At 44.1% G+C, this 27,687-nt stretch overlaps 1 protein-coding gene across 1 annotated transcript in view; it reads right to left on the reverse strand.

Moving 5' to 3' along the window:
• Positions 1-941: 941 nt before the first annotated feature.
• LOC121586746 (syndetin-like) overlaps positions 942-27,687 on the reverse strand; it is a 291,135-nt gene continuing 264,389 nt past the window's right edge. The window contains exons 23-28 of the mRNA XM_041903695.2: positions 26,987-27,141; positions 23,598-23,694; positions 22,735-22,893; positions 6,185-6,306; positions 3,326-3,515; positions 942-2,282 (exon numbers count right to left, since the gene is read on the reverse strand). Of these exons, the coding sequence (XP_041759629.2) occupies positions 2,163-2,282; positions 3,326-3,515; positions 6,185-6,306; positions 22,735-22,893; positions 23,598-23,694; positions 26,987-27,141 (843 nt within the window). The 3' untranslated portion in view covers positions 942-2,162. The remainder of the gene's footprint in view (positions 2,283-3,325; positions 3,516-6,184; positions 6,307-22,734; positions 22,894-23,597; positions 23,695-26,986; positions 27,142-27,687) is intronic.

Below are 27,687 nucleotides of genomic sequence, written 5' to 3' on the forward strand. Positions count from 1 at the left end.
ACCTTGATTTAGGCTACAGCGCCAAGATTTAATATAGATCTTTTTTTTTTGTACAATAGTGCACTTTATCATAATATGTAGTTTAATTGTTTTTTATATTATTTTACAGTTGACAACAAGATACAAGGTACTGCCAGTAAACAGATGATAGCACACTTCCAGTACTTAACGTATATAAAAAGTCCTGAATCCAAACTGACACAACAAAAATAAAAATGATGTTTTACACATTTACATTTACAGCATCATCTTGGAATCGTTATGCAATAAAACAATGGAATCAGTTGTGTTGTTTCGGTATCAAAAGCGGTTATTTTTCCTCATTTTATCACAAGGACAATGATGGAGGTTGTTTGTTTGGACAATAAAATAATATCTTATGATATGACTGGAAAATAAACAAGTGCAGCGGATGCACGTTAGACCTAGTATATCATCGATAACCATTAAATATTTTCAAAATCAACATTATTCACAGTGTACAAAACATTAAAGACGCCTTCCTAATATTGAGTTGCAGCCCCCCTTTGGCCCCCAGAAAAGCCTCAATTCGTCGGGGCATGGACTCTACAAGGTGTCGAAAGCGTTCCACAGGGATGCTGGCCCATGTTGACTCCAATGCTTCCTACAGTTGTGTAAAGTTGTCTGGAAGTCCTTTGGGTGGTGGACCATTGTTGATACACACAGGAAACTGTTGAGCGTGAAAACCCAGCAAAGTTGCAGTTCTTGACACAAACCAGTGTGCCTAGCACCTACTACCATTCCCTGTTCAAAGGCACTTAAATATTTTGTCTTGCCCATTCACCCTCTGAATGGCACACATACACAATCCATGTCTGAATTGTCTCAAGGCTTAAAAATCCTTCTTTAACCTGTCTACTCCCCTTCATCTACACTGATTGAAGTGTATTTAACAAGTGGAATCAATAAGGGATCATTGCTTTCACATGGATTCACCTGGTCAGTCTAGGTCATGGAAAGAGCAGTTGTTCATAATGTTTTGTGCACTCAGTGTACAACAAAGCATTTTATTAGTGACAAGATGACAACATATAATTTTTACTCAGTGTATCAGGATAAATCATTTATGGACGTAACAAAAACAGCCCAGGTACAGTAATAGTCCTGGACTGGAACAAGCTCCGGGGTGAAGATTCCCTTAGGTACAGATCTAGGATCAGCTTCCCCTCCCTCAATCCTAACCTTAAACATTAGTGGGGGAAATGCTAAACTGACCCAAGATCAGTGTCTGGGGGGACAACTGGAACAACAGAAAAAACTATGCTGTCATCATCATTAATGGACTCTTAAAGGGCACTAGACTAGATGTCTCCATAGGCGTAACCCTAAAGGAAAGTACTTCAATTAACATCCCATGCTTTTTCACAAACTGCGTTTGTGCATGCATGTGATACCAGGAGAAATACACTATCTGGATTTCAATGGAAAATGGGCCGTTTTCTCAACTCAGCAATATCTGTCACATAATAGTCATACAAGTAAAAAAGAAAATGTTAAACAATTCAGTTTCTCCCCAGGGCCGGCGTTGCTCCTGAGCTGTTTACAGAAACACATTATGCTATCGACAAACAGGAGGAGAAAAATAAAACCGTCTGCCAGTCGATTCACATGTCATGGAGCATCATTCAGCATTTCAAGTAGTTTATCTTAAAAACCAGAGTCCTTCCTCATAAACATGTATATTCACGATGAACAGGAGAACAGAGCATCTCCGTGGTAACATACAAAACGCAGCAAAACTGTAAGCAGCATGTTTGTGGATATCGGATATCCATGAGTGGCATGTAGAATAGTAGCCTATATGTACTGAGTAACTGTCAGATAACTGAAACACGCTTGTATGAGTGTATTTGTTAGCAGAAGTTTCATTGCTTATTTTCTGTTCCTGGTGGGTTTATGAGGATTCTAGGGTTGCAAAATTGCAGTAACTTTCTTACAATTCCCAGGTTTTCCAGAAATTCCAGTTGGAATATTCCTGGAATCAGGAGTAATAAGGAAATATCAGGAATCGTCCAAACAGGATTTCTGGAAAACCGGGGAATTTTGGGAAAGTTTATGGTATTTTGCAACCCTAGGGCATTCTAAAATTGAGTCTCATGGTTAGAAACCACCTTAAATACAATATCCATGTCTGTCTGTCTCTATCTCTTTGGTCTGTCGATGTCGTCGATGGCTGCCAGGAGTTTCTGCCGGGCCTTCTTGTTGATGTGAGAGCCCAGACACACGTTCACCAGGTTGGTCAGCTGCTTCATGGAGTACTCCTTGTGGGACAGACAGACGCACACATATTATGGACAGACAGCCTTCAGTCTCAGATAGTCTTTAGTCTCAGATAGTCTTCAGTCTCAGATAGTCTTCAGTCTCAGATAGTCTTTAGTCTCAGATAGTCTTCAGTCTCAGATAGTCTTTAGTCTCAGATAGTCTTCAGTCTCAGATAGTCTTTAGTCTCAGATAGTCTTCAGTCTCAGATAGTCTTCAGTCTCAGATAGTCTTCAGTCTCAGATAGTCTTCAGTCCCAGATAGTCTTTAGTCTCAGATAGTCTTTAGTCTCAGATAGTCTTCAGTCTCAGATATTCTTCAGTCCCAGATAGTCTTTAGTCTCAGATAGTATTTAGTCTCAGATAGTCTTCAGTCTCAGATAGTCTTCAGTCTCAGATAGTCTTCAGTCTCAGATAGTCTTTAGTCTCAGATAGTCTTCAGTCTCAGATAGTCTTCAGTCTCAGATAGTCTTCAGTCTCAGATCATATTCGGTCTCAGATCATATTCGGTCTCAGATCATATTCGGTCTCAGATAGTCTTTAGTCTCAGATAGTCTTTAGTCTCAGATAGTCTTTAGTCTCAGATAGTCTTCAGTCTCAGATAGTCTTCAGTCTCAGATAGTCTTCAGTCTCAGATAGTCTTCAGTCCCAGATAGTCTTTAGTCTCAGATAGTCTTTAGTCTCAGATAGTCTTCAGTCTCAGATATTCTTCAGTCCCAGATAGTCTTTAGTCTCAGATAGTATTTAGTCTCAGATAGTCTTCAGTCTCAGATAGTCTTTAGTCTCAGATAGTCTTTAGTCTCAGATAGTCTTCAGTCTCAGATAGTCTTCAGTCTCAGATAGTCTTCAGTCTCAGATAGTCTTCAGTCTCAGATAGTCTTTAGTCTTACGTCACAGCTGGCTATTGTAACTGTGTTTAACTATTGCAGTTTTCAATGCACAAACCCAGGTTTGTGCTACACATTGTAGAATTAATGGAAGCACATTGAGCAGACTGAGTGAATAATTATTATGATAACTCCAAAGCTGCCTTGAGTGTTCCTCACCCTGTGGTTCTTGATAAACTCCTCCATGTCATTCTCAGTCAGGTAGTAGGCCTTGATGTAGGTCTCCACAAAGTCCTTGTCAGGGATGGGCCTCATGTCTGTCAGCTTCTCCAGCTTCATCAGGAACTGCTGGAAGTCCAGCTGCATCAGGGCCCGACCCTCGTTACTGCACTTCTTTACGTTACCATAGCTACAGGACGGAACAGGACAACACAAGTTGACTTTTTGTTGACTTTTGTATTATTTCTGCCAGAAGGTAGTTCAGAATAAGATACAGAAGTTGACTTTTTGTTGACAGAAGTTTCAGAATCCAGAGTTGTTTATTAGCGCCGTTCTAAAAACATGACATTTGTATCCTTGATGCCCAAGGCACAAGAATTAAAAACAAAAATGTCAAAGGAGAAAATATGAAATCGACAGAGTTAATAAATCTAATAACTCTTAATTCTGCTCAGACAGTTTTCTTCATGGCATCTTTTGTCTCAGACAGTTGAAGGGTTTGTTTTGTAAAAAAAAAAAGCCAACAAGTAAACATTTTATATTCATTGTTCACTTGATAACTTCACTAACTATCTCTTCACAGCGTGTGGGGGTCTGGATTTGAGGGTCCTCAGTTGGAGTGCCCGTCACATCTGACTGTTCCCTTGTGTGTGTGTGTGTGTGTGTGTGTGTGTCTGTGTGTGTGTGTCTGTGTGTGTATCGTTGTGGAACCACGTCCACCAGATCAGTGGCTGCTGACATCCATGTTTGTTCTGGTCCTGACAGAGCTGTTATTGCTTTCAGGTGAAGATAGATCCTGCCAGTCTACCTTTCTCTCCTCTCTCTCTTTCTCTCTCCCCCTCTTTATCTCCTCCTTACCTCCCTACATCTATACCTCCCTCCCTTCCTTCATCCTTCTCTCTCTGAGGTTGTCAGAGTCCCCGGGGTGAGACAGTGAGTGGTGAGTCAGACTGTCAAGAGGCTCTATCTCCTCTCTGAGGAGTCCAGTTGGGAGTAGGAGACGAAGATACTGTAACAAACACAGCAAACAAGTCAGCGAGCAAGACAAACAGACAACGCCTGGCCACTCTATCATAGTGGAAGGAAGGAGGTGATAGGAGGCACAGTACCGTGACACTCAGGCTGCGTCCCAAATGGCACCATATTCCCTTTATAGTGCACTATATAGGGAATGACTATATAGTCATTTGGGACGCAGCCTCAGTCAGACCAGGAACTTGGGGATACAGAGGGAAGGGAATACCAGAGACTAGACTAATCTCAGTCTGGGATGGGCAGCTGAGAGGGAAAGACTGAGAGCTGAGAGAGGCAGACTCTTGTGAAGGAGCTCCATAGGTCTAATACTGATACACAGATCATGTCCATGATGATGTGTGAAGGAGAGAATGAAGAGGACTCTGTTCAGTTTATTACATGTTAGTTGTACACCTTTGGGCATCTTCCCCCCCCCCCCTTTAATGCCATGTCTCTCTGGTCTAAAGGGGATCTCACCTGGCCGTATCAAACTCTGCCAGCCAGTACTTCTATTTCACACATGCTTTCACACGCACACACCCATGCGCACGCACGCACACACACACACGCACACGCACACACACCACTATGAATAATGCATTGTGCAGAGAAAGAAAGAAAGGGTAAAAGTGCTGATTTGAGGGGAAATGCATTAGTCCCTTTCAGGCCCCAAACCTTTGACTGACTAGCGAGGGAGATGGGGGTGGAGCAGGTGGTTATGGGAGCCATTTCGGATGTGCCAAGTGTTTAGAGGAGACTCAGGCCAGCCTTGTGTCAGACATGTTCCCTGTGGGGTCTCTTTAACAGAACGTATAACAGTCCTGGGATGATGTTGTGGTTGGGGAGAAGGAGGCACAGAGAGGACTGAAGAGGAGTTGTCTCAGGAGAATGTCTGAGAGAAAGCTGGAGAAAAGCTGGGAACACTCATGTCTTGAGTGCTTTTCTAGGCAATCAGCACGTTCCTTTGCGGTACTCAAATTTTTTTTATTTTGTATTTATGACAAGCAGATGTTCCATCAAGAGGATGTTTAAACCTTGAGAAGAAAAAAAAGAGTGGGGGAAAGTAAATAACTTTTCTTGATCGATGTTCTGGCTCGAAGCAGCTTGTGGTCGTACCTTACTGCGGGAGACGACAGGGGCTCCAATCCGGCCTTATTCAATAACTCACTTGAGGTATTCAGCCTATGACATGCGTACCAGCTGATATTTACGAGTGTACCCCGGGAGCAAGGAACGGGCCCCTCGACCAAAAAGACGAAAGACGTCAAAATAAGAGATGAACGAGGCAGCTAAAATGTCCACACCTCTCAAATCCACTGGCAGTAAATCCCTGTATTCCACAGGTACATATTAGCATATCCCTGAGTGATGAACTATCGCTATAAACTATAATTGAATGAGCAGTAGGTTTGTGTTCACAGATATACTTTTTCCTGCTGTGCTTATCATCAGATATTTGCTGGCATTACAACTAGTCAGCAGCTTTATGCTGCTCACATAAAAAGCATTTATAAAAAATAAAATAAAGTACCTGATTCTTATCTTTGAAATATACTATCACATAAACTGCAGGTGGGTACAGAGAGACATATTTACTATTTTGGAAAGGTTTTATTAATTGGAATAACATGACGCATCAGCCCCCACTCAGCCCCTTGATGAAGGCTGCAGTATATCTGCTGAAAAAGTGTTTTTATCTAGAAATCAATGAAAGTATTTTATAAGTCAAAGTAAGGATGTAGGAGCTGGTCCTCCATCGTCTGAAGCCTTCTGGCCTCTCTGGTGATTCCTGTTTTAATTTAGAATTCAGTCACTGTATTTTGTACATTCAAGTAAACAACTTACCCTTCCACCAGAGTCCTGTTGGCCAGACGGATGCAGTGTTCCCACAGGACGTTAGACACAGGCAGAGGGATCTGGACGTGTCTGGACACATCACCCAGCCTCTTGCTTAACTCCTCAAACTCCTGAGGAATAGAAAAACCATAACATTCAGTTCGTTTTTTTATTAACATTTTTGGTCCACTGATAAATATATTACAAAGACATCATTGGGGGTTTCACGACTTCTCATTATGCCCAAAGTGTCATGTCTACTGAAGTCTAGGTAGCTATATTTTAAAGCAGAGATACTTCATTAGTATTGTTGATTGTACTTTGTATTTTGTGTGTTGATGAGCTATCGGCCAGTTCTACAGCTGAGCTGGTGAATAACGTTAGTCGACATTCTCATCGACGGGGCTGTAGTGAAACAGGTTGAGAGCTTCAAGTTCCTTGGTGTCCACATCACCAACGAACTATCATGGTCCAAACACACCAAGACAGTCGTGAAGAGGGCACGACAAAGCCTATTCCCCCTCAGGAGACTGAAAAGATTTGGCATGGGTCCTCAGATCTTCAAAAGATTCTACAGCTGCACCATCGAGAGCATCCTGAATGGTTGCGTCACCGCCTGGTATGGCAACTGCTTGGCCTCTGACCGTAAGGCATTACAGAGGATAATGCGTACGGCCCAGTACATCACTGGGGCCAAGCTTCCTGCCATCCAGGACCTCTATACCAGGCGGTGTCAGAGGAAGGCCCTCAAAATTGTCAAAGACTCCAGCCACCCTAGTCATAGACTGTTCTCTCTGCTACCGCACGGCAAGCGGTACCGGAGTGCCCCCCCCCACCCCATCTTTTTACGCTGGTGCTACTCTGTTAATTATTTATGCATAGTCACTTTAACTCTACCCACATGTACATATTACTTCAACTACCTCAACTAGCCGGTGCCCCCGCACATTGACTCTGCACCGGTACCCCCTGTATATGTATATATAGCCTCCCTACTGTTATTTTATTTTACTTCTGCTCTTTTTTTCTCAACACTTTTTTGTTTTATTCTACTTTTTTATTAAAAATAAATGCACTGTTGGTTAAGGGCTGTAAGTAAGCATTTCACTGTAATGTCTGCACCTGTTGTATTCGGCGCATGTGGCCAATACAATTCGATTTGATTTGATTTGACATGCGCTCTCGTTAACACAGCTGAGCAGACATCCATGCAACCTTTCATCCCTCACATACTCCCCCTTGACATACAAGACAGCTGCTGGCTGCGCTACATTCCAACATGAGTAGCAGAGACACATCAGTCATGGCCGTGTTGATTCAGCTGGTCAGGACTTTTTCTCTTATTTCATTTCACCCCAAAAAAGATATGTTGCTTTTTAGACGGAAGCTACATGTACCACCGTGTTCTTACACCTTGTTTGTTGTTGATGCAAAAGCCCCAATAGTACAGACGGGGAGTCAGAAAAAGGCCAGCGATCCTTCAAAATGTTTTTTTTTTCAATTAGAAATGAATGGAGGTAATTATGGTGAACGGTGTAGTGGTTCATGCTGGCAAACTGCACGACACGGTAAAGGGAAATTAAGGTGACACATTTTTCACTAAAGAGGTTGTACATGATAAGGTATTGCATCTAACTGGCATAATTCACCAGGAGAAATCAAATGCATCAGAATTTCATCATACAGTCATAAATGTAAAAATAGGTTTCCTGAAAGTAAACAAGGACTGAATTGAATGTCTTTTCAAACAACAATTTTGGGCCATCAAACGCTCACATTTTGAATAGCCTGGTTTGTAAATGAGACAATGTCAGTGCCCCTACAACAATTTCCAATCTAAATGCAAATATATGCCAATATTGGATCCTAATATTCAACACAAACTCATGAATACAACATTCTCCTACACGGTACATCATCTCCTATACAATACAACCCTTTATCAATAACTTGTTAATCATAAACCATACTATAGTGATGCATGGGTTGACTCATAACCCGCAGTCCCTGTGCTTATATCCACAGGGTGGGCGGGTTTAGGGTCATTAAATATTGTGTGAATAAAGGGCGTGTGGATGAAGGGCGGGTTGAATAAAGAGAAAACAATACCTTAAAAAAATCCATAAATGTAAAATTATTGTGCAATTTATATCTATAGGCTACATTGAGGTTGTTCTTTCATTATTTTAGGCTATCTGGCATAAGTGCGTAAGCCTAAACTTTAAGGCCCAACTGTACGTGCACCGAATAACCTACACGCCAACCGCCAAATGCTTTTAGGAACGGGCAGAAAAAGATTACATCGATCCACGGAGGAAGAAAGGTCAGTTTAATTCAAAAAGACAAAAGAAAAGCTGTGAAAGGAGAGTTGTAAATAAAGAGAAGGGAGGGACAGAAAAGTCACGTTTGGGAAAGATTTGGCGAAGTGGTAAAACAGGATGATAGCAGTGAACGTCGTGTGATGATTGTGAGGCTCTGTACACATTTTACAGTCACAAGATCAAGACTTCAAATAGGCCTATGGCACATCAAGGGAACTGTAGCCTACTGTTCAGATGGGTTAAATGGAAACTGAAATCTGGACACAGACTGTAGGTCTATAACCTCTCACATAGCCTTAATATTAACTCCTGCATTTCTTGCAGTAAAATTATTTATTTATTTCAGATCTTGAGAGAATGTGAATGTGCAGTTAGGGACCGTCTGTAGAGGTGCTATCTTTATCAGCATCATAAAAGCTGATAGCACTTCAACCATATAAAATATGCATCCAAGCCAAACTGAAATCATATCAGAAACATGTTGGGTCGTTTTCACAGCTTTCTATTTCCTTACAACCGGTCAAACTGATGTCTTTCGGACATTATTCTGGTGAGCAAGGGTTTACTTAGTCTAGGGCAACACATAATGACAGAAGAGAAGCTGCATGTATCTAATTATAGACAAGTTGACTAACAAATAGCCTACCAAAATGTCGGAAATTATAAGCAGAAACATTTAAATCAGGCAAAATCAATTCTGCACCCCCTGTCCAAAAATTGTTCCGCCGTCTGTGACTGTAGCCTACAGCACATTTTCTATATTAGCGGGTGAGGGTTGGGTGCAGGCCTCAGATTTTCACTTTATCACATATAGTCGGGCGGTTGTGGATGGGTTATTAGCAATTGCGGGCGGGCGAACAAACAGCTGACCTGCACACCTCTACCATACTCAGAAAAAGATTGGATGAGCAGCATACATTTCAACCTGACAGTTACTCTCAGTGAAATAGAAATAGTAATACTTTTCTACCTAATAACTTGTTGAAAGACATGGCAATATGTTTAAATCAAGCCAGTGAGGCAGACACTTTTCCTCTGACTATTTGGCTTAAACAAAATGAGTTTGGCTTAAAGCAGCTTAATAATGCTCACAGAGAGCCGTCTTCCAGCTAGCCGATCCATGGATCCAGAAAGGTGAGCCTGAGTTGTTCATTAGAATTGGAGGATGTGCGGTGGTTTGCTCGACGTGGTTCAGGATTTAAAGCTATGGCTGATCAGACAGACATGTTTATGCATATTTGGGGGATTCTCTTGGCTTCTGGCTCGCAAATAAGGACCACGGTCACGCTTCCACTGCAAAACCCCCATCTGTTCCTCAACACTAGAGCCCTCTCTCTCCGTATGCTCCGGCTTCATGCTCATCATGCCACGCTGAGCCACACGTCCCCATTCAAAATGTATGATGGGATAAGTGGAAGGAATGAATAACGATTTGATACTCATTTGGGAAGAGAACTTTAAGCCTGGAGATAGTTACAGCAGGGGACCTAAGAAACTCACCTTTCCTTAACAAACCTCAAACTTCGCTTCCTGAATCTGCATTAAACTCCCCAAACTTCTTCCATTATATGAATTATTCAAACCCTAACTGGCAAATAATTGATATCGGAAGACCTCTAGGAGTGATTAGGAGAATAAGAAGAGGAAACTTTAAACAAAGATCTTGACATGTTGAAAGAGATGAAAAGTCGATGACCTTGTGCTTCCGGAATCACCTGAAAATTTGGTTTAAAAAATAATCCATATTTGAAAGATCTCACTGCATTTCAAATACATTTCCAATAGACAGTATCAAATGAGAGGTGTCATCTTTAGTTCCTATCCAGGGAGCCTCACTGAAGAAAAAAATTGTTTCGCCATTGCAACTACAAAAAGTATTTGGGATATTTTTCTTCCTGCAGTGCATTTGAATGTTCATAGGGGGAATAGGAGAGAGATGGCCATGTTAGGGGGATGTGTGGTGACTAGCTGGTTTCCCATGAGATACTGTAAGTGTGCTCTACTGTGGGATTCATAAGAACAGCACTTAACCTGAACTACTGTGGTATAGACACACAGCTGTCCAACTGGGCAACCTGCCCGTGTACTGCAGACAAACAAACACATTGAAATAGTAGTACCAATCCATTTTCAAGATGCTACAAAATAGTCATGTGGTCTAGCTTAACTAAAATACACAGTGAGGGAAAAAAAGTATTTGATCCCCTGCTGACTTTGTACGTTTGCCCACTGACAAAGACATGATCAGTCTATAATTTTAATGGTAGGTTTATTTGAACAGTGAGAGACAGAATAACAACAAAAAAATCCAGAAAAACGCATGTCAAAAATGTTATAAATTGATTTCCATTTTAATGAGGGAAATAAGTATTTGACCCCTCTGCAAAACATGACTTAGTACTCCAGGACCTTAATGTGCTTCTTCTGGAGCCACTCCTTTGTTGCCTTGGCCGTGTGTTTTGGGTCATTGTCATGCTGGAATACCCATCACAACCCATTTTCAATGCCCTGGCTGAGGGAAGGAGGTTCTCACCCAAGATTTGACGGTACATGGCCCCGTCCATCGTCCCTTTGATGCAGTGAAGTTGTCCTGTCCCCTTAGCAGAAAAACACACCCAAAGCATAATGTTTCCACCTCCATGTTTGACGGTGGGGATGGTGTTCTTGGGGTCATAGGCAGCATTCCTCCTCCTCCAAACACGGCGAGTTGAGTTGATGCCAAAGAGCTCGATTTTGGTCTCATCTGACCACAACACTTTCACCCAGTTCTCCTCTGAATCATTCAGATGTTCATTAGCAAACTTCAGACGGCCCTGTATATGTGATTTATTGAGCAGGGGGACCTTGCGTCGCTGCAGGATTTCAGTCCTTCACGGCGTAGTGTGTTACCAATTGTTTTCTTGGTGACTATGGTCCCAGCTGCCTTGAGATCATTGACAAGATCCTCCCGTGTAGTTCTGGGCTGATTCCTCACCGTTCTCATGATCATTGCAACTCCACGAGGTGAGATCTTGCATGGAGCCCCAGGCAGAGGGAGATTGACAGTTATTTTGTGTTTCTTCCATTTGCGAATAATCACACCAACTGTTGTCACCTTCTCACCAAGCTGCTTGGCGATGGTCTTGTAGCCCATTCCAGCCTTGTGTAGGTCTACAATCTTGTCCCTGACATCCTTGGAGAGCTCTTTGGTCTTGGCCATGGTGGAGAGTTTGGAATCTGATTGATTGATTGCTTCTGTGGACAGGTGTCTTTTATACAGGTAACAAACTGAGATTAGGAGCACTCCCTTTAAGAGTGTGCTCCTAATCACAGCTCGTTACCTGTAAAAAAGACACCTGGGAGCCAGAAATCTTTCTGATTGAGAGGGGGTCAAATACTTATTTCCCTCATTAAAATGCAAATCAATTTATAACATTTTTGACATGCTTTTTTCTGGATTTTTTTGTTGTTATTCTGTCTCTCACTGTTCAAATAAACCTACCATTAAAAATTATAGACTGATAATTTCTTTGTCAGTGGGCAAACGTACAAAATCAGCAGGGGATCAAATACTTTTTTCCCTCACTGTATGTGGACACCCCTTCAAATGAGAGGATTTGGCTATTTCAGCCACAAACGTTGCTGACTGGTGTATAAATTCGAGCACACAGCCATGCAATCTCCATAGACAAAAAATGGCAGTAGCCCGGACTGAAGAGCTCAGTGACATTCAACGTGGCACTGTCATAGGATGCCACCTTTCCAACAAGTCAGTTCATCAAATCTCTGCCCTGCTAGAGCTGCCCCTGTCAACTGTAAATGTTGTTATTGTGAAGTGGAAACGTCTAAGAGCAACAACGACTCAGCCGCGAAGTGGTAGGCCACAAAGCTCACAGAACGGGACCGCCGAGTGCAGAAGCGCGAAGCACGTAAAAATCGTCTGCAACACTCACTACCGAGTTCCAAACTGCCTCTGGAAGCAACGTCAGCACAATAACTGCTTCATGAAATGGGTTTCCATGGCCGAGCAGCCGCACACAAGCCTAAGATCACCATGTGCAATTCGAAGCGTCGGCTGGAGTGGTGTAAAGCTCGCCACCATTGAACTCTGGAGCAGTGGAAACATGTTCTATAATATAATAATATAATATGCCATTTAGCAGACACTTTTATCCAAAGCGACTTACAGTCATGCGTGCATACATTTTTTTGTGTATGGGTGGTCCCGGGGATCGAACCCACTACCTTGGCGTTACAAGCGCCGTGCTCTACCAATTGAGCTACAGAGGACCACAGTGATGAATCACGCTTCACCATCTGGCAGTCCGATGGACGAATCTGGGTTTGGCGGATGCCAGGAGAACGCAACCTGCCCGAATGCATAGTGCCAGCTTTAAAGTTTGATGGAGGAGGAATAATGGTCTGGGGCTGTTTTAAAATGGTTCGGGCTAGGCCCCTTAGTTCCAGTGTAGGGAAATCTTAACGCTACAGCACACAATGACATTCTAGACGATTCCAACTTTGTGGCAACAGTTTGGGGAAGGCCCTTTCTTGTTTCAGCATGGCAATGCCCCTGAGCACAAAGCGAGGTCCATACAGAAATGGTTTGTCAAGATCGGTGTGGAAGAACTTGACTGGCCCGCACAGAGCCCTGACCTCAACCCCATCAAACACCTTTGGGATTAATTGGAACGCCTACTGCGAGCCAGGCCTAATAGCCCAACATCAGTGCCCGACCTCACTAATGCTCTCCAGTGATGTACTGGAAGCAAGTCCCTGCAGCAATGTTCCAACATCTAGTGGAAAGCCTTCCCACACCGATCTTGACAAACCATTTCTGTATGGACCCCTTTTGTTCGGGTGGTTCAGTGAAACAATTTTAGTTTCTGAGGTAGAAGTTTTGGTGAGGGAGGTCCTGCTCTCTCCGCTCCCAGATGCTCAGCTCATTTCATTCCGATCTCCTCTGCATTTTTGTAGCCATTTGCTACAGCCTGTCAACTATGCCTCTGCCTATCCCTGTTCTCTCCTCTCTGCACAGGCTACACAAACGCACCACACCGCGTGGCTGCTGCCTCTCTAACCTGGTGGTCCCTGCACGCACCACCCACGTGGAGTTCCAGGTCGCAGGCAGCCTCTGGAACTGCCGTTCTGCTGCCAACAAAGCTGACTTCATCCCAGCCTATGCCAACCTCCAGTCCCTCGACTTCCTGGCGCTGACGGAAACATGGATCACCACTGAAAACACTGCTACTCCTACTGCTCTCTCCTCGTCTGACCATGTGTTCTCACATACCCCGAGAGCATCTGGTCAGAGGGGTGGTGGTACAGGAATCCTCATCTCTCCCAAGTGGACATTCTCAATTTTCCCCCTAACCCATCTGTCTATCTCCTCATTTGAATTCCATGCTGTCACAGTCACTAGCCCATTTAAGCTTAATATCCTTGTCATCTATCGCCCTCCAGGTTCCCTTGGAGAGTTCATCAATGAGCTTGACGAAGTTCCTTCCCTGAGGATGGCTCACCCCTCACAGTTTTGGGGGGATTTCAACCTCCCTATGTCCACATTTGACTCATTTCTCTCTGCCTCCTTCTTTCCACTCCTCTCCTCTTTTGACCTCACCCTCTCACCGTCCCCCCTACTCACAAGGCAGGCAATACGCTTGACCTCATCTTCACTAGATGCTGCTCCTCTACTAATCTCACTGCAACTCCCTCCAAGTCTCTGACCACTACTTTGTTTCCTTTTCTCTCTCGCTCTCCTCCCACACTACTCACTCTGCCCCTACACAGATGGTAATGCGCCGCCGCAACCTTCGCTCTCTCTCTCCCACTACTCTCTCCTCTTCCATCCTATCATCTCTTCCCTCTGCTCAATCCTTCTCCCTCCAATCTCCTGATTCTGCCTCCTCAACCCTCCTCTCCTCCCTTTCTGCATCCTTTGACTCTCTGTGTCCCCTATCCTCCCGGCCGGCTCGGCCCTCCCCTCCAGCTCCGTGGCTTGATGACTCATTGCGAGCTCACAGAACAGAGCTCCGGGCAGCGGAGCGGAAATGGAAGAAAACTAAACTCCCTGCCGACCTGGCTTCTTTTCACTCCCTCCTCTCTACATTTTCTTCATCTGTTTCTGCTGCTAAGGCCACCTTCTACCACTCTAAATTCCAAGCATCTGCCTCTAACCCTAGGAAGCTCTTTGCCACATTTTCCTCCCTCCTGAATCCTCCTCCCCCTCCTCTCTCTCTGTGGATGACTTCGTCAACCACTTTGAAAAGAAGGTTGACGACATCTGATCCTCGTTTGTTAAGTCTAATGACACTGTTGGTCCTGCTCACACTGCCCTACCCTATGCTCTGACTTCTTTCTCCCCTCTCTCTCCAGATAAAATCCTGCGACTTGTGACTGCAGGCCGCCCAACAACCTGCCCGCTTGACCCCATCCCCTCCTCTCTTCTCCAGACCATCTCCGGTGACCTTCTCCCCTACCTCACCTCGCTGATCAACTCATCCTTGACCGCTGGTCATGTCCCTTCCGTCTTCAAGAGAGCGAGAGTTGCTCCCCTTCTCAAAAAACCAACACTCGACCCCACTGATGTCAACAACTACAGACCAGTATCCCTTCTTTCTTTTCTTTCCAAAACTATTGAGCGTGCCGTCTTTAGCCAACTCTCTTGCTATCTCTCTCAGAATGACCTTCTTGATCCAAACCAATCAGGTTTCAGGACTGGTCATTCAACTGAGACTGCTCTTCTCTGTGTCACGGAGACTCTCCGCACTGCTAAAGCTAACTCTCTCTCCTCTGCTCTTGTCCTTCTAGACCTGTCTGCTGCCTTTGATACTGTGAACCATCAGATCCTCCTCTCCACCCTCTCCGAGCTGGGCATCTCCGGCGCGGCTCACTCCTGGATTGCGTCCTACCTGACCGGTCGCTCCTACCAAGTGGCGTGGCGAGAAGCTGTCTCCGCACCACGCGCTCTCACCACTGGTGTCCCCCAGGGCTCAGTTCTAGGCCCTCTCCTTTTCTCCCTATACACCAAGTCACTTGGCTCTGTCATATCCTCACATGGCCTTTCATATCATTGCTACGCTGACGATACACAACTAATCTTCTCCTTTCCCCCTTCTGATAACCAGGTGGCGAATCGCATCTCTGCATGTCTGGCAGACATATCAGTATGGATGACGGATCACCACCTCAAGCTGAACCCTGGCAAGACGGAGCTGCTCTTCCTCCCGGGGAAGGACTGCCCGTTCCATGATCTCGCCATCACGGTTGACAACTCCGCTGTGTCCTCCTCCCAGAGTGCGAAGAGCCTAGGCGTGACCCTGGACAACACCCTGTCGTTCTCCGCCAACATCAAGGCGGTGACCCGCTCCTGCAGGTTCATGCTCTACAACATTCGGAGAGTACGACCCTGCCTTACACAAGAAGCGGCACAGGTCCTAATCCAGGCACTTGTCATCTCCCCGTCTGGACTACTGCAACTCGCTGTTGGCTGGCCTCCCTGCCTGTGCCATTAAACCCCTACAACTCATCCAGAATGCCGCAGCCCGTCTGGTGTTCAACCTTCCCAAGTTCTCTCACGTCACCCCCCTCCTCCGCACACTCCACTGGCTTCCAGTTGAAGCTCGCATCCGCTACAAGACCATGGTGCTTGCCTATGGAGCAGTGAGGGGAACGGCACCTCTGTACCTTCAGGCTCTGATCAGTCCCTACACCCAAACGAGGGCATTGCGTTCATCCACCTCTGGCCTGCTGGCTCCCTTCCTCTGCGGAAGCATAGCTCCCCCTCAGCCCAGTCAAAACTGTTCGCTGCTCTGGCACCCCAATGGTGGAACAAGCTCCCTCACGACGCCAGGACAGCGGAGTCACTCACCACCTTCCGGAGACATTTGAAACCCCACCTCTTTAAGGAATACCTGGGATAGGATAAAGTAATCCTTCTAACCCCCCCCAAATTGTAAAGTGGTTATCCCACTGGCTATAGGGTGAACGTACCAATTTGTGAGTCGCTCTGGCTAAGAGCGTCTGCTAAATGACGTTAATGTGCCCTTGAGCAAGGCACTTGACCCTAATTGCTCCTGTAAGTCGCTCTGGTTAAGAGCGTCTGCTAAATGACTAAAATGTAAAATGTAAAATGTAAGAGTTGAGGCTGTTATGGCAGCAAACGGGGGACCAACTGGATATTAATGCCGGAGAAGATGGCTGCCGTTTTACAGCCCTCTAACCAATTGTACTATTATGTGTGTTTTTTCGCGTTATTTGTAATTTATTCTGTACATAATGTTTCTGCCATCGTCTCTTATAACCAAAAAGAGCTTCTGGATATCAGGACAGCAATTACTCACCTCGTATTGGACTAATATTTTTTCTTCAACGAGGCTGCCGCAAAGGATATCCTACAGACACCCGACAAGGCCCAAATCCCCGTCATTCGCAGGAGAAAGAGACGGAGATATCGTGGACGTAGGTCGGGATGCCTCGTAAGGATCCGACGGCGAGCGAGTAAACTGCCTCTTCCATCAATCTTATTAGCCAATCTTCAATCATTAGATGAACTACGATTACGCTTATCCTACCAACGGGACATAAAAAACTGTAATATCTTATGTTTCACTGAGTCGTGCCTGAACGACGACATGGACAACATACAGCTAGCGGGCTATACGCTACATCGGCAGGATAGTACGGCTGACTCCGGTAAGACAAGGGGTGGCTGTCTGTGTATATTTGTAAACAACAGCTGGTGCACAAAATCAAATACTAAGGAAGTCTCTAGGTTTTGCTCGCATGAGGTAGAGTACCTTATGATAAGCTGTAGACCACACTATTTACCGAGAGAGTTTTCATCTATATTTTTCATAGCTGTCTATTTACCACCACAAACCAATGCTGGCATTAAGATTGCACTCAATGAGCTGGCCATAACTAAACAGGAAAACGCTCATCCAGAGGCAGCGCTCCTAGTGGCCGGGGACTTTAATGCAGGGAAACTTAAATCCGTTCTAACTAATTTCTACCAGCATGTTAAATGTGCAACCAGAGGGAAAAAGAACTCTAGACCACCTTTACTCCACACACAGAGACGCATACAAAGCTCTCCCTCGTCCTCCATTTGGCAAATCTGACCATAACTCTATCCTCCTGACTCCTGCTTATAAGCAAAAACTAAAGCAGGAAGCACCAGTGACTCGGATAATAGAAAAGTGGTCAGATGACGCAGATGCTAAGCTACAGGAGTGTTTTGCTAGCACAGACTGGAACATGTTCCGGGATTCTTCAGATAGCATTGAGGAGTACATCACATCAGTCACTGGCTTCATCAATAAGTGCATCGATGACGTCTTCCCCACAGTGACCATACGTACATACCCCAACCAGAAGCCATGGATTACAGGCAACATCCGCACTGAGCTAAAGGGTAGAGCTGCCGCTTTCAAGGAGTGGGACTCCAACCCGGACGCATATAAGAATCGTACTACACCGGCTCTGACGCTCGTCGGATGTGGCAGGGCTTGAAAACTATTACAGACTACAAAGGGAAGCACAGCCGCGAGCTGCCCAGTGACACAAGCCTACCAGACGAGCTAAACCACCTCTATGCTCGCTTCGAGGCAAGTAACACTGAAGCATGCATGAGAGCACCAGCTGTTGCGGATGACTATGTGATCACGCTCTCCGTAGCCGATGTGAGTAAGACTTTTAAGCAGGTCACAGACAACGATGAGACAGCCTATAGGGAGGAGGTCAGAGACCTCTCCCTCAACGTGATCAAGACAAAGGAGATGATTGTGGACTACAGGAAAAAAAAGAGGACTGAGCACGCCCCCATTCTCATCGACGGGGCTGTAGTGGAACAGGTTGAGAGCTTCAAGTTCCTTGGTGTCCACATTACCAACAAACTATCATGGTCCAAACACACCAAGACAGTCGTGAAGAGGGCACGACAAAGCCTATTCCCCCTCAGGAGACTGAAAAGATTTGGCATGGGTCCTCAGATCCTCAAAAAGTTATACAGATGCACCATCGAGAGCATCCTGACTGGTTGCATCACCGCCTGGTATGGCAACTGCTCGGCCTCCGACCGCAAGGCACTACAGAGGGTAGTGCGTACGGCCCAGTACATCACTGGGGCCAAGCTTCCTGCCATCCAGGACCTCTATACCAGGCGGTGTCAGAGGAAGGCCCTCAAAATTGTCAAAGACTCCAGCCACTCTAGTCATAGACTGTTCTCTCTGCTACCGCACGGCAAGCGGTACCGGAGCGCCAAGTCTAGGTCCAAAAGGCTTCTCAACAGCTTCTACCCTCAAGCCATAAGACTCCTGAACAGCTAATCATGGCTACCCGGACTCTTTGCACCCCCACCCTATCTTTTTACGCTGCTGCTACTCTGTTAATTATTTATGCATAGTCACTTTAACTCTACCCACATGTACATATTACCTCAACTACCTCAACTAGCCGGTGCCCCCGGACATTGACTCTGCACCGGTACCCCCCTGTATATAGCCTCCCTACTGTTATTTTATTTTACTTCTGCTCTTTTTTTCTCAACACTTTTTTGTTGTTGTTGTTTTATTTGACTTTTTTAATAAGAAATAAATGCATTGTTGGTTAAGGGCTGTAAGTAAGCATTTCACGGTAATGTCTACACCTGTTGTATTCGCCGCATGTGGCAAATACATTTTGATTTGATTTGATTTGATTTTGGAATTAGATGTTCGACGAGCAGGTGTCCATATACTTTTGGCCATGTAATGTAGATGAGATTACATCTGTGATTGAACTGTCTGTCGACTATGTAAAGCGCTTTGAGAACAGGGGAAGCTCAATGTAAATTCAATCTTCAACAGTGTGAGGGCTCCTGTCCTAAAGGATGCCTTGCATAATCCTGTAGAATATATATGGTAAATGCTAGTGCCTTTAGTTCTTTAGTTGGGTTGATATGTAACATTTAATGCTATTGTAGTAGCGAACAGTGGAAGAGAGTACCGTCCTAGCGGGGGTTAGAGCCCGGGTCACCCGACCCTACAGCCCCAGGAGAGTGACTGCTATTTCCCTTAGGAGAATGGTAATGGACTTACAAAGGCTAGGGTCGTTACAGTATGCTTTGCTAAGACGTAATGTCAACACAGTATTTTGTGTGATCTGATATGGTCAGGGGTCTGCAACTCCACGATATATTCAATCATATTAAAATATATAAATAAATACATTTTACAGGAATTATTATATTGATCTATCTCGGTATGGAGACAGGCCTATTTTCCAGGTCAAGCCAAGTCAGGTCTCTACATAGACTCATTGGACATGACAGTGCGACACCGCCACTATGTTCCAGAGGCCAGCATGCGTTCTATATGTGGAGTTTATAGCTCCTTAGGTTTTTTACAGAAAATATATACAGAGGAAAATCAGCCATGAACCATGATCCATCTCTTTATTATTACAGCAATGACATGACTAACGGACATGACCTTAAAGAAGTAATCAGTTTCAGGAATACACTCACACCACATACAGTACCAGTCAAAAGTTTGGACACACCTACTCATTCCAGGGTTTTTCTTTATTTGTACTATTTTCTAAATTGTAGAACAATAGTGAAGACATCAAAACTATGAAATAACACATATGGAATCATGTAGTAACCCAAAAAGTGTTAAACAAATCAAAATACAGTGGGGGAAAAAAGTATTTAGTCAGCCACCAATTGTGCAAGTTCTCCCACTTAAAAAGATGAGAGAGGCCTGTCATTTTCATCAGTCAACTATGACAGACAAAATGAGATTTTTTTTTCCAGAAAATCACATTGTAGGATTTTTTATGAATTTATTTGCAAATTATGGTGGAAAATAAGTATTTGGTCAATAACAAAAGTTTCTCAATACTTTGTTATATACCCTTTGTTGGCAATGACACAGGTCAAACGTTTTCTGTAAGTCTTTACAAGGTTTTCACACACTGTTGCTGGTATTTTGGCCCATTCCTCCATGCAGATCTCCTCTAGAGCAGTGACGATTTGGGGCTGTCGCTGGGCAACACGGACTTTCAACTCCCTCCAAAGATTTTCTATGGGGTTGAGATCTGGAGACTGGCTAGGCCACTCCAGGACCTTGAAATGCTTCTTACGAAGCCACTCCTTCGTTGCCCGGGGGGTGTGTTTGGGATCATTGTCATGCTGAAAGACCCAGCCACGTTTCATCTTCAATGCCCTTGCTGATGGAAGGAGGTTTTCACTCAAAATCTCACGATACATGGCCCCATTCATTCTTTCCTTTACACGGATCAGTCGTCCTGGTCCCTTTGCAGAAAAACAGCCCCAAAGCATGATGTTTCCACCCCCATGCTTCACAGTAGGTATGGTGTTCTTTGGATGCAACTCAGCATTCTTTGTCCTCCAAACACGACGAGTTGAGTTTTTACCAAAAAGTTCTATTTTGGTTTCATCTGACCATATGACATTCTCCCAATCCTCTTCTGGATCATCCAAATGCACTCTAGCAAACTTCAGACGGGCCTGGACATGTACTGGCTTAAGCAGGGGGACACGTCTGGCACTGCAGGATTTGAGTCCCTGGTGTCGTAGTGTGTTACTGATGGTAGGCTTTGTTACTTTGGTCCCAGCTCTCTGCAGGTCATTCACTAGGTCCCCCCGTGTGGTTCTGGGATTTTTGCTCACCGTTCTTGTGATCATTTTGACCCCACGGGGTGAGATCTTGCGTGGAGCACCAGATCGAGGGAGATTATCAGTGGTCTTGTATGTCTTCCATTTCCTAATACTGGCTCCCACAGTTGATTTATTCAAACCAAGCTGCTTACCTATTGCAGATTCAGTCTTCCCAGCCTGGTGCAGGTCTACAATTTTGTTTCTGGTGTCCTTTGACAGCTCTTTGGTCTTGGCCATAGTGGAGTTTAGAGTGTGACTGTTTGAGGTTGTGGACAGGTGTCTTTTATACTGATAACAAGTTCAAACAGGTGCCATTAATACAGGTAACGAGTGGAGGACAGAGGAGCCTCTTAAAGAAGAAGTTACAGGTCTGTGAGAGCCAGAAATCTTGCTTGTTTGTAGGTGACCAAATACTTATTTTCCACCATAATTTGCAAATAAATTCATAAAAAATCCTAAAATGTGATTTTCTGGGAAAAAAATCTCAATTTGTCTGTCATAGTTGACGTGTACCTATGATGAAAATTACAGGCCTCTCTCATCTTTTTAAGTGGGAGAACTTGCACAATTGGTGGCTGACTAAATACTTTTTCCCCCCCACTGTATATTTTATATTGGAGATTTTTCAAATAGCCACCCTTTGCCTTGATGACAGCTTTGCACACCCTTGGCATTCTCTCAACCAGCTTCACCTGGAATGCTTTTCCAACAGTCTCGAAGGAGTTCCCACATATGCTGAGCACTTGTTGGCTGCTTTTCCTTCACTCTGCGGTCCAACTCATCCCAAACCATCTCAATTGGGTTGAGGTCGGGGGATTGTGGAGGCCAGGTCATCTGATGCAGCACTCCATCACTCTCCTTCTTGGTCAAATAGCCCTTACAGGTGTGTTGGGTGATTGTCCTGTTGAAAAACAAATGATAGGCCCACTAAGCCCAAACCAGATGGGAACTCGTATCACTGCAGAATGCTGTGGTAGCCATGCTGGTTAAGTGTGCCTTGAATTCTAAATAAATCACAGACAGTGTCACCAGCAAATCACCCCCACACCATAACACCTCCTCCTCCATGCTTTACGGTGGGAACTACACATGCAGAGATCATTCTTTCACCTACGCCGCGTCTCACAAAGACACAGCGGTTGGAACCAAAAATCTCAAATTTAGACTCCAGACCAAATGACACATTTCCACTGGTCCAATGTCCATTGCTCGTGTTTCTTGGTCCAAGCAGGTCTCTTCTTCTTATTGGGTTCCTTTAGTAGTTGTTTCTTTGCAGCAATTCTACCATGAAGGCCTGATTCACAGTCTCCTCTGAACAGCTGTCATCAAGGCAAAGGGTGGCTATTTGAAGAATCTCAAATATAAAACATAGTTTGATTTGTGTAACACTTTTTTGGTTACTACATGATTCCATATGTGTTATTTCATAGCTTTGATGTCTTCACTATTATTCTACAATGTAAAAAATAGTGAAAATAAAGAAAAACCCTTGAATGTGTAGGTGTGTTCAAACTTTTGACTGGTAGTGTACATGTCCTTCACCACATTTTAGTCATTACATTCACACATACTAAAACACACACATGCCACATTACCTTTAACAGGACGTCCACGTACACGTTGTGCTGCGACATTATCTCCCTAATGTCCCACTTAACTCCAGCCATCAGCAGCAGCATCTGTTCGTAGTCTAAAGCCTTGGCCGCCACGACCCAGTATATGGGTTTACGTAGCTCACTGGCCGTGGAGACAGTCTATAAGCGAATGACAAGGAGAATGGAATAAACGAGGACAGTGTCTGTGTCTTGAATGGCACCCTACTCCCTTTATAGCGCACTACTTTTGACCAGGGCCCTGGTCAGAAGTAGTGGAGTATATAGGGAATAGGGTGCCATTTGGAACACGCGCATAAACAAGGACAGTGTCAGTCAATACTCACTCAGAACATATTACTGAGTGAAAAAAGTGAAAAAGTGTTTGTGGCCAACAGCCATTTCCACCCTCACTGATAAAGTCATGTGCGTCAGAGGAGATCACGACCACAAACTAATAACACAACAGATTTTGTCCTTCTGCAGAATGACCCGGGGTACTTTCAGAGAAAGGGTAAAAGAAAACACGCCCTCCAGAAAGGGCAGAAGTCCATATAGGTTGCGTTTGTAATTTGGTATCCTAATCCCTATAGCAGGGGTTGGCAACTAGATTCAGCCACGGGCCGATTTTTGTTGGCGCAAATGGTCGGGGGGGATTATTATAATAATTTGTACACTGACAATTTACCACAACTAACCTCAAAAAGAAATTGTATTTGAAAATAACAATCATTTCATACCTTGATTACATTGAGACACGATCACATATGTCTCTTGTGCCATTCGGACTGTGGAACGCCCCTGTGCACTTTATAGGGAATAGGGTGCCATTTTGGATACATCCATAGAGTTGTGGAGTGACTGACCTGTGAGTAGAACTGCTGGAGGAATGGCTTCTTGGCTGCAGGCATCATAGTATCCAGGTGAGACTGAAGGAACTCAAACTGCTCAGCCAGAAACACCCTGGGAAGAGAGACAGAGAGTGAAATCAGTACAGGCTTTTAGCTAGGTGGATAGGCCCACCAAATCAGAAATTGAAGCCGTGTACGGAGAGGGGTAGGTGGTAGGAGGGGACAGGGGAGCAGGGGCTTTAGCTGGATGGATTGTGATATTGCAGACAGAATAGGTTGCCATTTTCCCCTCTCTCTCCTGAGCTTTAGAAACGTATCTTGATCCCCTGTGCTTATTAACGAGGTCATTTCAGTCCTAACTTCAGATGGAGGTGGAAGGGTGTAGGAGGTACAGTAGCTAGAAATGTAGTTTCGGCCAGGTCATACTGCACCTTCTTGTTGGTTTAAATTAGCATCATATCAGGCCATAAAGCCTAAAACAGTGGGAGTTTTTACATTCTCTGGGTTTTCATCACTACCGCTATACATTAGCAAACACTGAGCCACACAGAATAGTTGTGAAAAAAACCTATAAATTAAAATCAATAGAAACAAAAACAAAAGCTAGTCCAGTGTAAAAATGGGGCACGGGGGGATTGCAGCCATTTTTCAAAATGTGTTAGCATGATCAATGCTATTATTTTCCTTTTTTTTGTTTACATAAACAAAATTCAAGAAAATAAGTTCAGCTAACTGGGATGTAGTTCAGGATAGTCAACCAGCCATTGAGGAGTTCAACTCTAAGAATTTATCACAGAATCGGCATATGGTGGATATTATTCCCCTTGCACCTAGAGTTTTATACAAAAACCACAGTTTAATGATGGGCAGAGAGTCAACTGAGAGTGCAAATCTGATGATTAGTGTTGATGACTGGCCATGCGGCAAGGCCAACGCAAGGCAAGGTGAAGGCATGGGGATTAATGGACCTCATTATAACAGTAGGGTAACTGTTAAATAAACAACATTGTACACTACGGACTAGGGATGCGTCCCAAATGACACCCTATTTTCTATATAGTGCACTACTTTTGACACATATGTAGTGCACTATGTAGAGAATAGGGTGTCATTTGGGATAAATCCTAGGGCAGCAGGTGGAAATGCTACATAGTAGGCTGGAGTCTAAAGTTCAGTTGGGAAGAGATACGTATGAGAGAGAAAAAGAGAAGTAGAGAATTAATAGAAATCGTTTAGCCGTGGAACAACAGATGCACTTTCAGGGATTTTCATTTGGTGATGCAACACGACCCCTTCAGATGTCATTACAGAGGCTAGAGAAATAAATTAAACATGTGAATGTCTGTAATGTGTAATTCAAGATGATCGTTACATAACGACATTGTGAGGACACATTCTTTATTAATAACTGCTTGTTGCAGTAGAAGCTAGCTGCCCACTGAGAAATAATTGAAAGCGGGCCTGAAACACATTGAAACAAATTTAAAATCTATGTGGGCCAAATAATTGAGTAGCTAGGACAAAATTAGAACCTCACCAAACCATTACCGCTCCAGACTGCATTACACTCAACCATCGAACATTCACGAGTGTGTTGTCCAATACGCCACGAAACATACACACACCTAGCGCCTGCCTCCCTTTAATATGACAACATTCCCACAAATGAGCCTTATGCAAATACGTTTGTTTTTATGGACTCGAAAAATGTCAGCCCACCATGACCACAAAGCTCATGGTTACCACGGGGAGAGATAACAAGCGGAGTCCTGACATTTATCGGGTTGTGCTTATATAAACACGGCATTTAGACAATGGCGAGAGGCACTTATCTTTCGCACCTATAATCTTGATCTTTGCTCAGGGCCCCGGGGTGGCGGGCCCTCATTGATAATTCCATTAAGGCAGGGCTAAATGAGGCGTTGCAGGCAGAGCAGCCCTTTAAGAGGCTCCCATAGCCAGTAATGGCTATATTAAAAATGGCTAAGAATGGCGTATTGTATGCTGAGCATGTCTGGGTGCTAGGACAGAGGAGTTAGGTGGTGTGTAAGCCCCTTCAATCGCTCCAGTAACTGCTCTGAGGGAAAAAAGGTTTCCGTGCAATTATGCACAGGGCTAGACAGCTGTATGTCTTCTCCCCTAAGGACCATCCCTTCCTTCCTTCCTTTAAAACCCCTTAAGAGTAAGCCCTGTCTAAGCCGGGGGTGGAGGGGTTTACTAAGCTATATAGAATTGTTTTAAGGTCATACCAAGCATCATTTTGCTATTTGATTTGGAATTGTAAGGCCCCTTGAAGTAGAAAAAACCCCAGATAGTCACAAAAAAAAATCTAAAGGAAGTTTGTTCTGAAGTGTCTGTCCTATATCTTAGAGATATTAGAAAGATCAGGAAACATTTGTATTTTTTTGTTTTTACATGTACTGTAGAATATTGTTTGGGTCATCTTATCAAGTCATTCACAAATGTTTTTATTAAGAGGTGTAATAGAGTACTGAGATGGTATTCAAGAAATACGTTGTTTCATCTAATATGTCCATGCAGGAATGCATGATACAAGATATTTTGATGTGCAACCTAGTCCAGTGATTGTCATTAATTTTGGGTTGACAATTAGGCTATTGTTATATTTTACTGTTAAAATAGGGCTCCAGAATTTTCAGAATTGTATTTTGTTCAATGGAAATTAATTTGCCTACATCTTTATGTGCACCAATATCATAGTCTAATTTATTTGGGGCTAATTAACCATCTGAGTAAGTGGGAACTCAAAACCCATTAGCTAGATCGCTAACTCTTAACATAATACCCACTGCTGGTGGCCATGCATTTCACACGCTCCGTATCTAAAAGCCATATCAAATATCTCAGTTGTAAAATAGTTGCTATAAAGCTCAATATTAAGAGTTGAGAAATACCTATAAAAAGCTGAGAATCTCTTCAACAGTGATAACAGTAGTTGCTTCCAAGGTTGTGTTTTTCCTGCAATTGGATTTTGAAATGTTACAGCCTACAATCATAACAATGTTTTTTTCCTCCCGGAGCGCGGAGGAGAGGGAGTGAGTGGGTCGCTCAGAAACAGGCCCCAGCGAAACAGGAACAGGGGCAGGACAGATACTGTTATTACAGGAATCATGAGGATAATGCACATTATTGTTTGACCAAATCATGGTTTTAGTAGCTTGAAAACATTTAAAGTTTGGAGTAAGATGAGTGCGTAGAATGTCCAGCTTGCATCAATGCTACCAATACAATTTGATACATTCATACATTCTGGAGCTCTGTGATTGGTTTCATTTGGAACGACCCTAAAGTGACTCAGTGGCCGCCACACTCAGAGACCTTCTAAAGGACCATACAGAGGTATAAACAGGATTTCAAAAGGGGGTCTAAAGACCATCTCTTACAGCGACTCTGTGGCGACCACCCTCTGGGCAAGGCCGTAGAGTGTCTCGCTGGCTGTCAGGACAACCAGCTGGCTGAGGTGAGGGCTGGGTACCTTCTCCTTCCTCTCCTCCACCGGACAACCGTGGACGCTGGAGCCGCCTTCCCCCAGAGACTCCTATACCAGGGGGACAGAGAGAGAGAGAATAGTTAGCATGACCTGCTCCTTCCTCCCACACACAGAGTGCGGAGAGTTAGACATCTGATAGACCACAGATACTCAGAGAAGGTGACAGACACATTCACTTTGAGATAACAGGGAGACAGAGAGAGAGACATCAAGACAGAGAGAGAGAAAGAAACACAGATAGAAAGACAGAGAGACAGAAACAGAGAGAGAGAGAGAAAGAGACATACAGAGAGAGAGACATACACACAGAGAGAGACCAGTTAGCTTTGAAAGAACAGTGACAGAGAGAGAGAGGGATAGATGAGCTGGCTTGGACAGACCAGGGAGACACAGAGAGAGACTTCTTTGGATACACTCTATGGATTACAGGCTAATAGCACCACAGACATTAGCTCAGTGTCCAACAATTAAAGCTGGAGCAGTGAGCTATGACCAAAGGTCAGATATGAGAGTTGGTTTCACCACAAAGAGCTCAAAGAGTGAGCTACAGCAGTAAAAAAAAAAAATATGAAATATCAAATTTACATAAGTATT

Source organism: Coregonus clupeaformis, chromosome 17 (genome assembly GCF_020615455.1).
Source record: "Coregonus clupeaformis isolate EN_2021a chromosome 17, ASM2061545v1, whole genome shotgun sequence".
In the NCBI taxonomy this organism is placed as follows: Eukaryota; Metazoa; Chordata; class Actinopteri; order Salmoniformes; family Salmonidae; genus Coregonus; species Coregonus clupeaformis.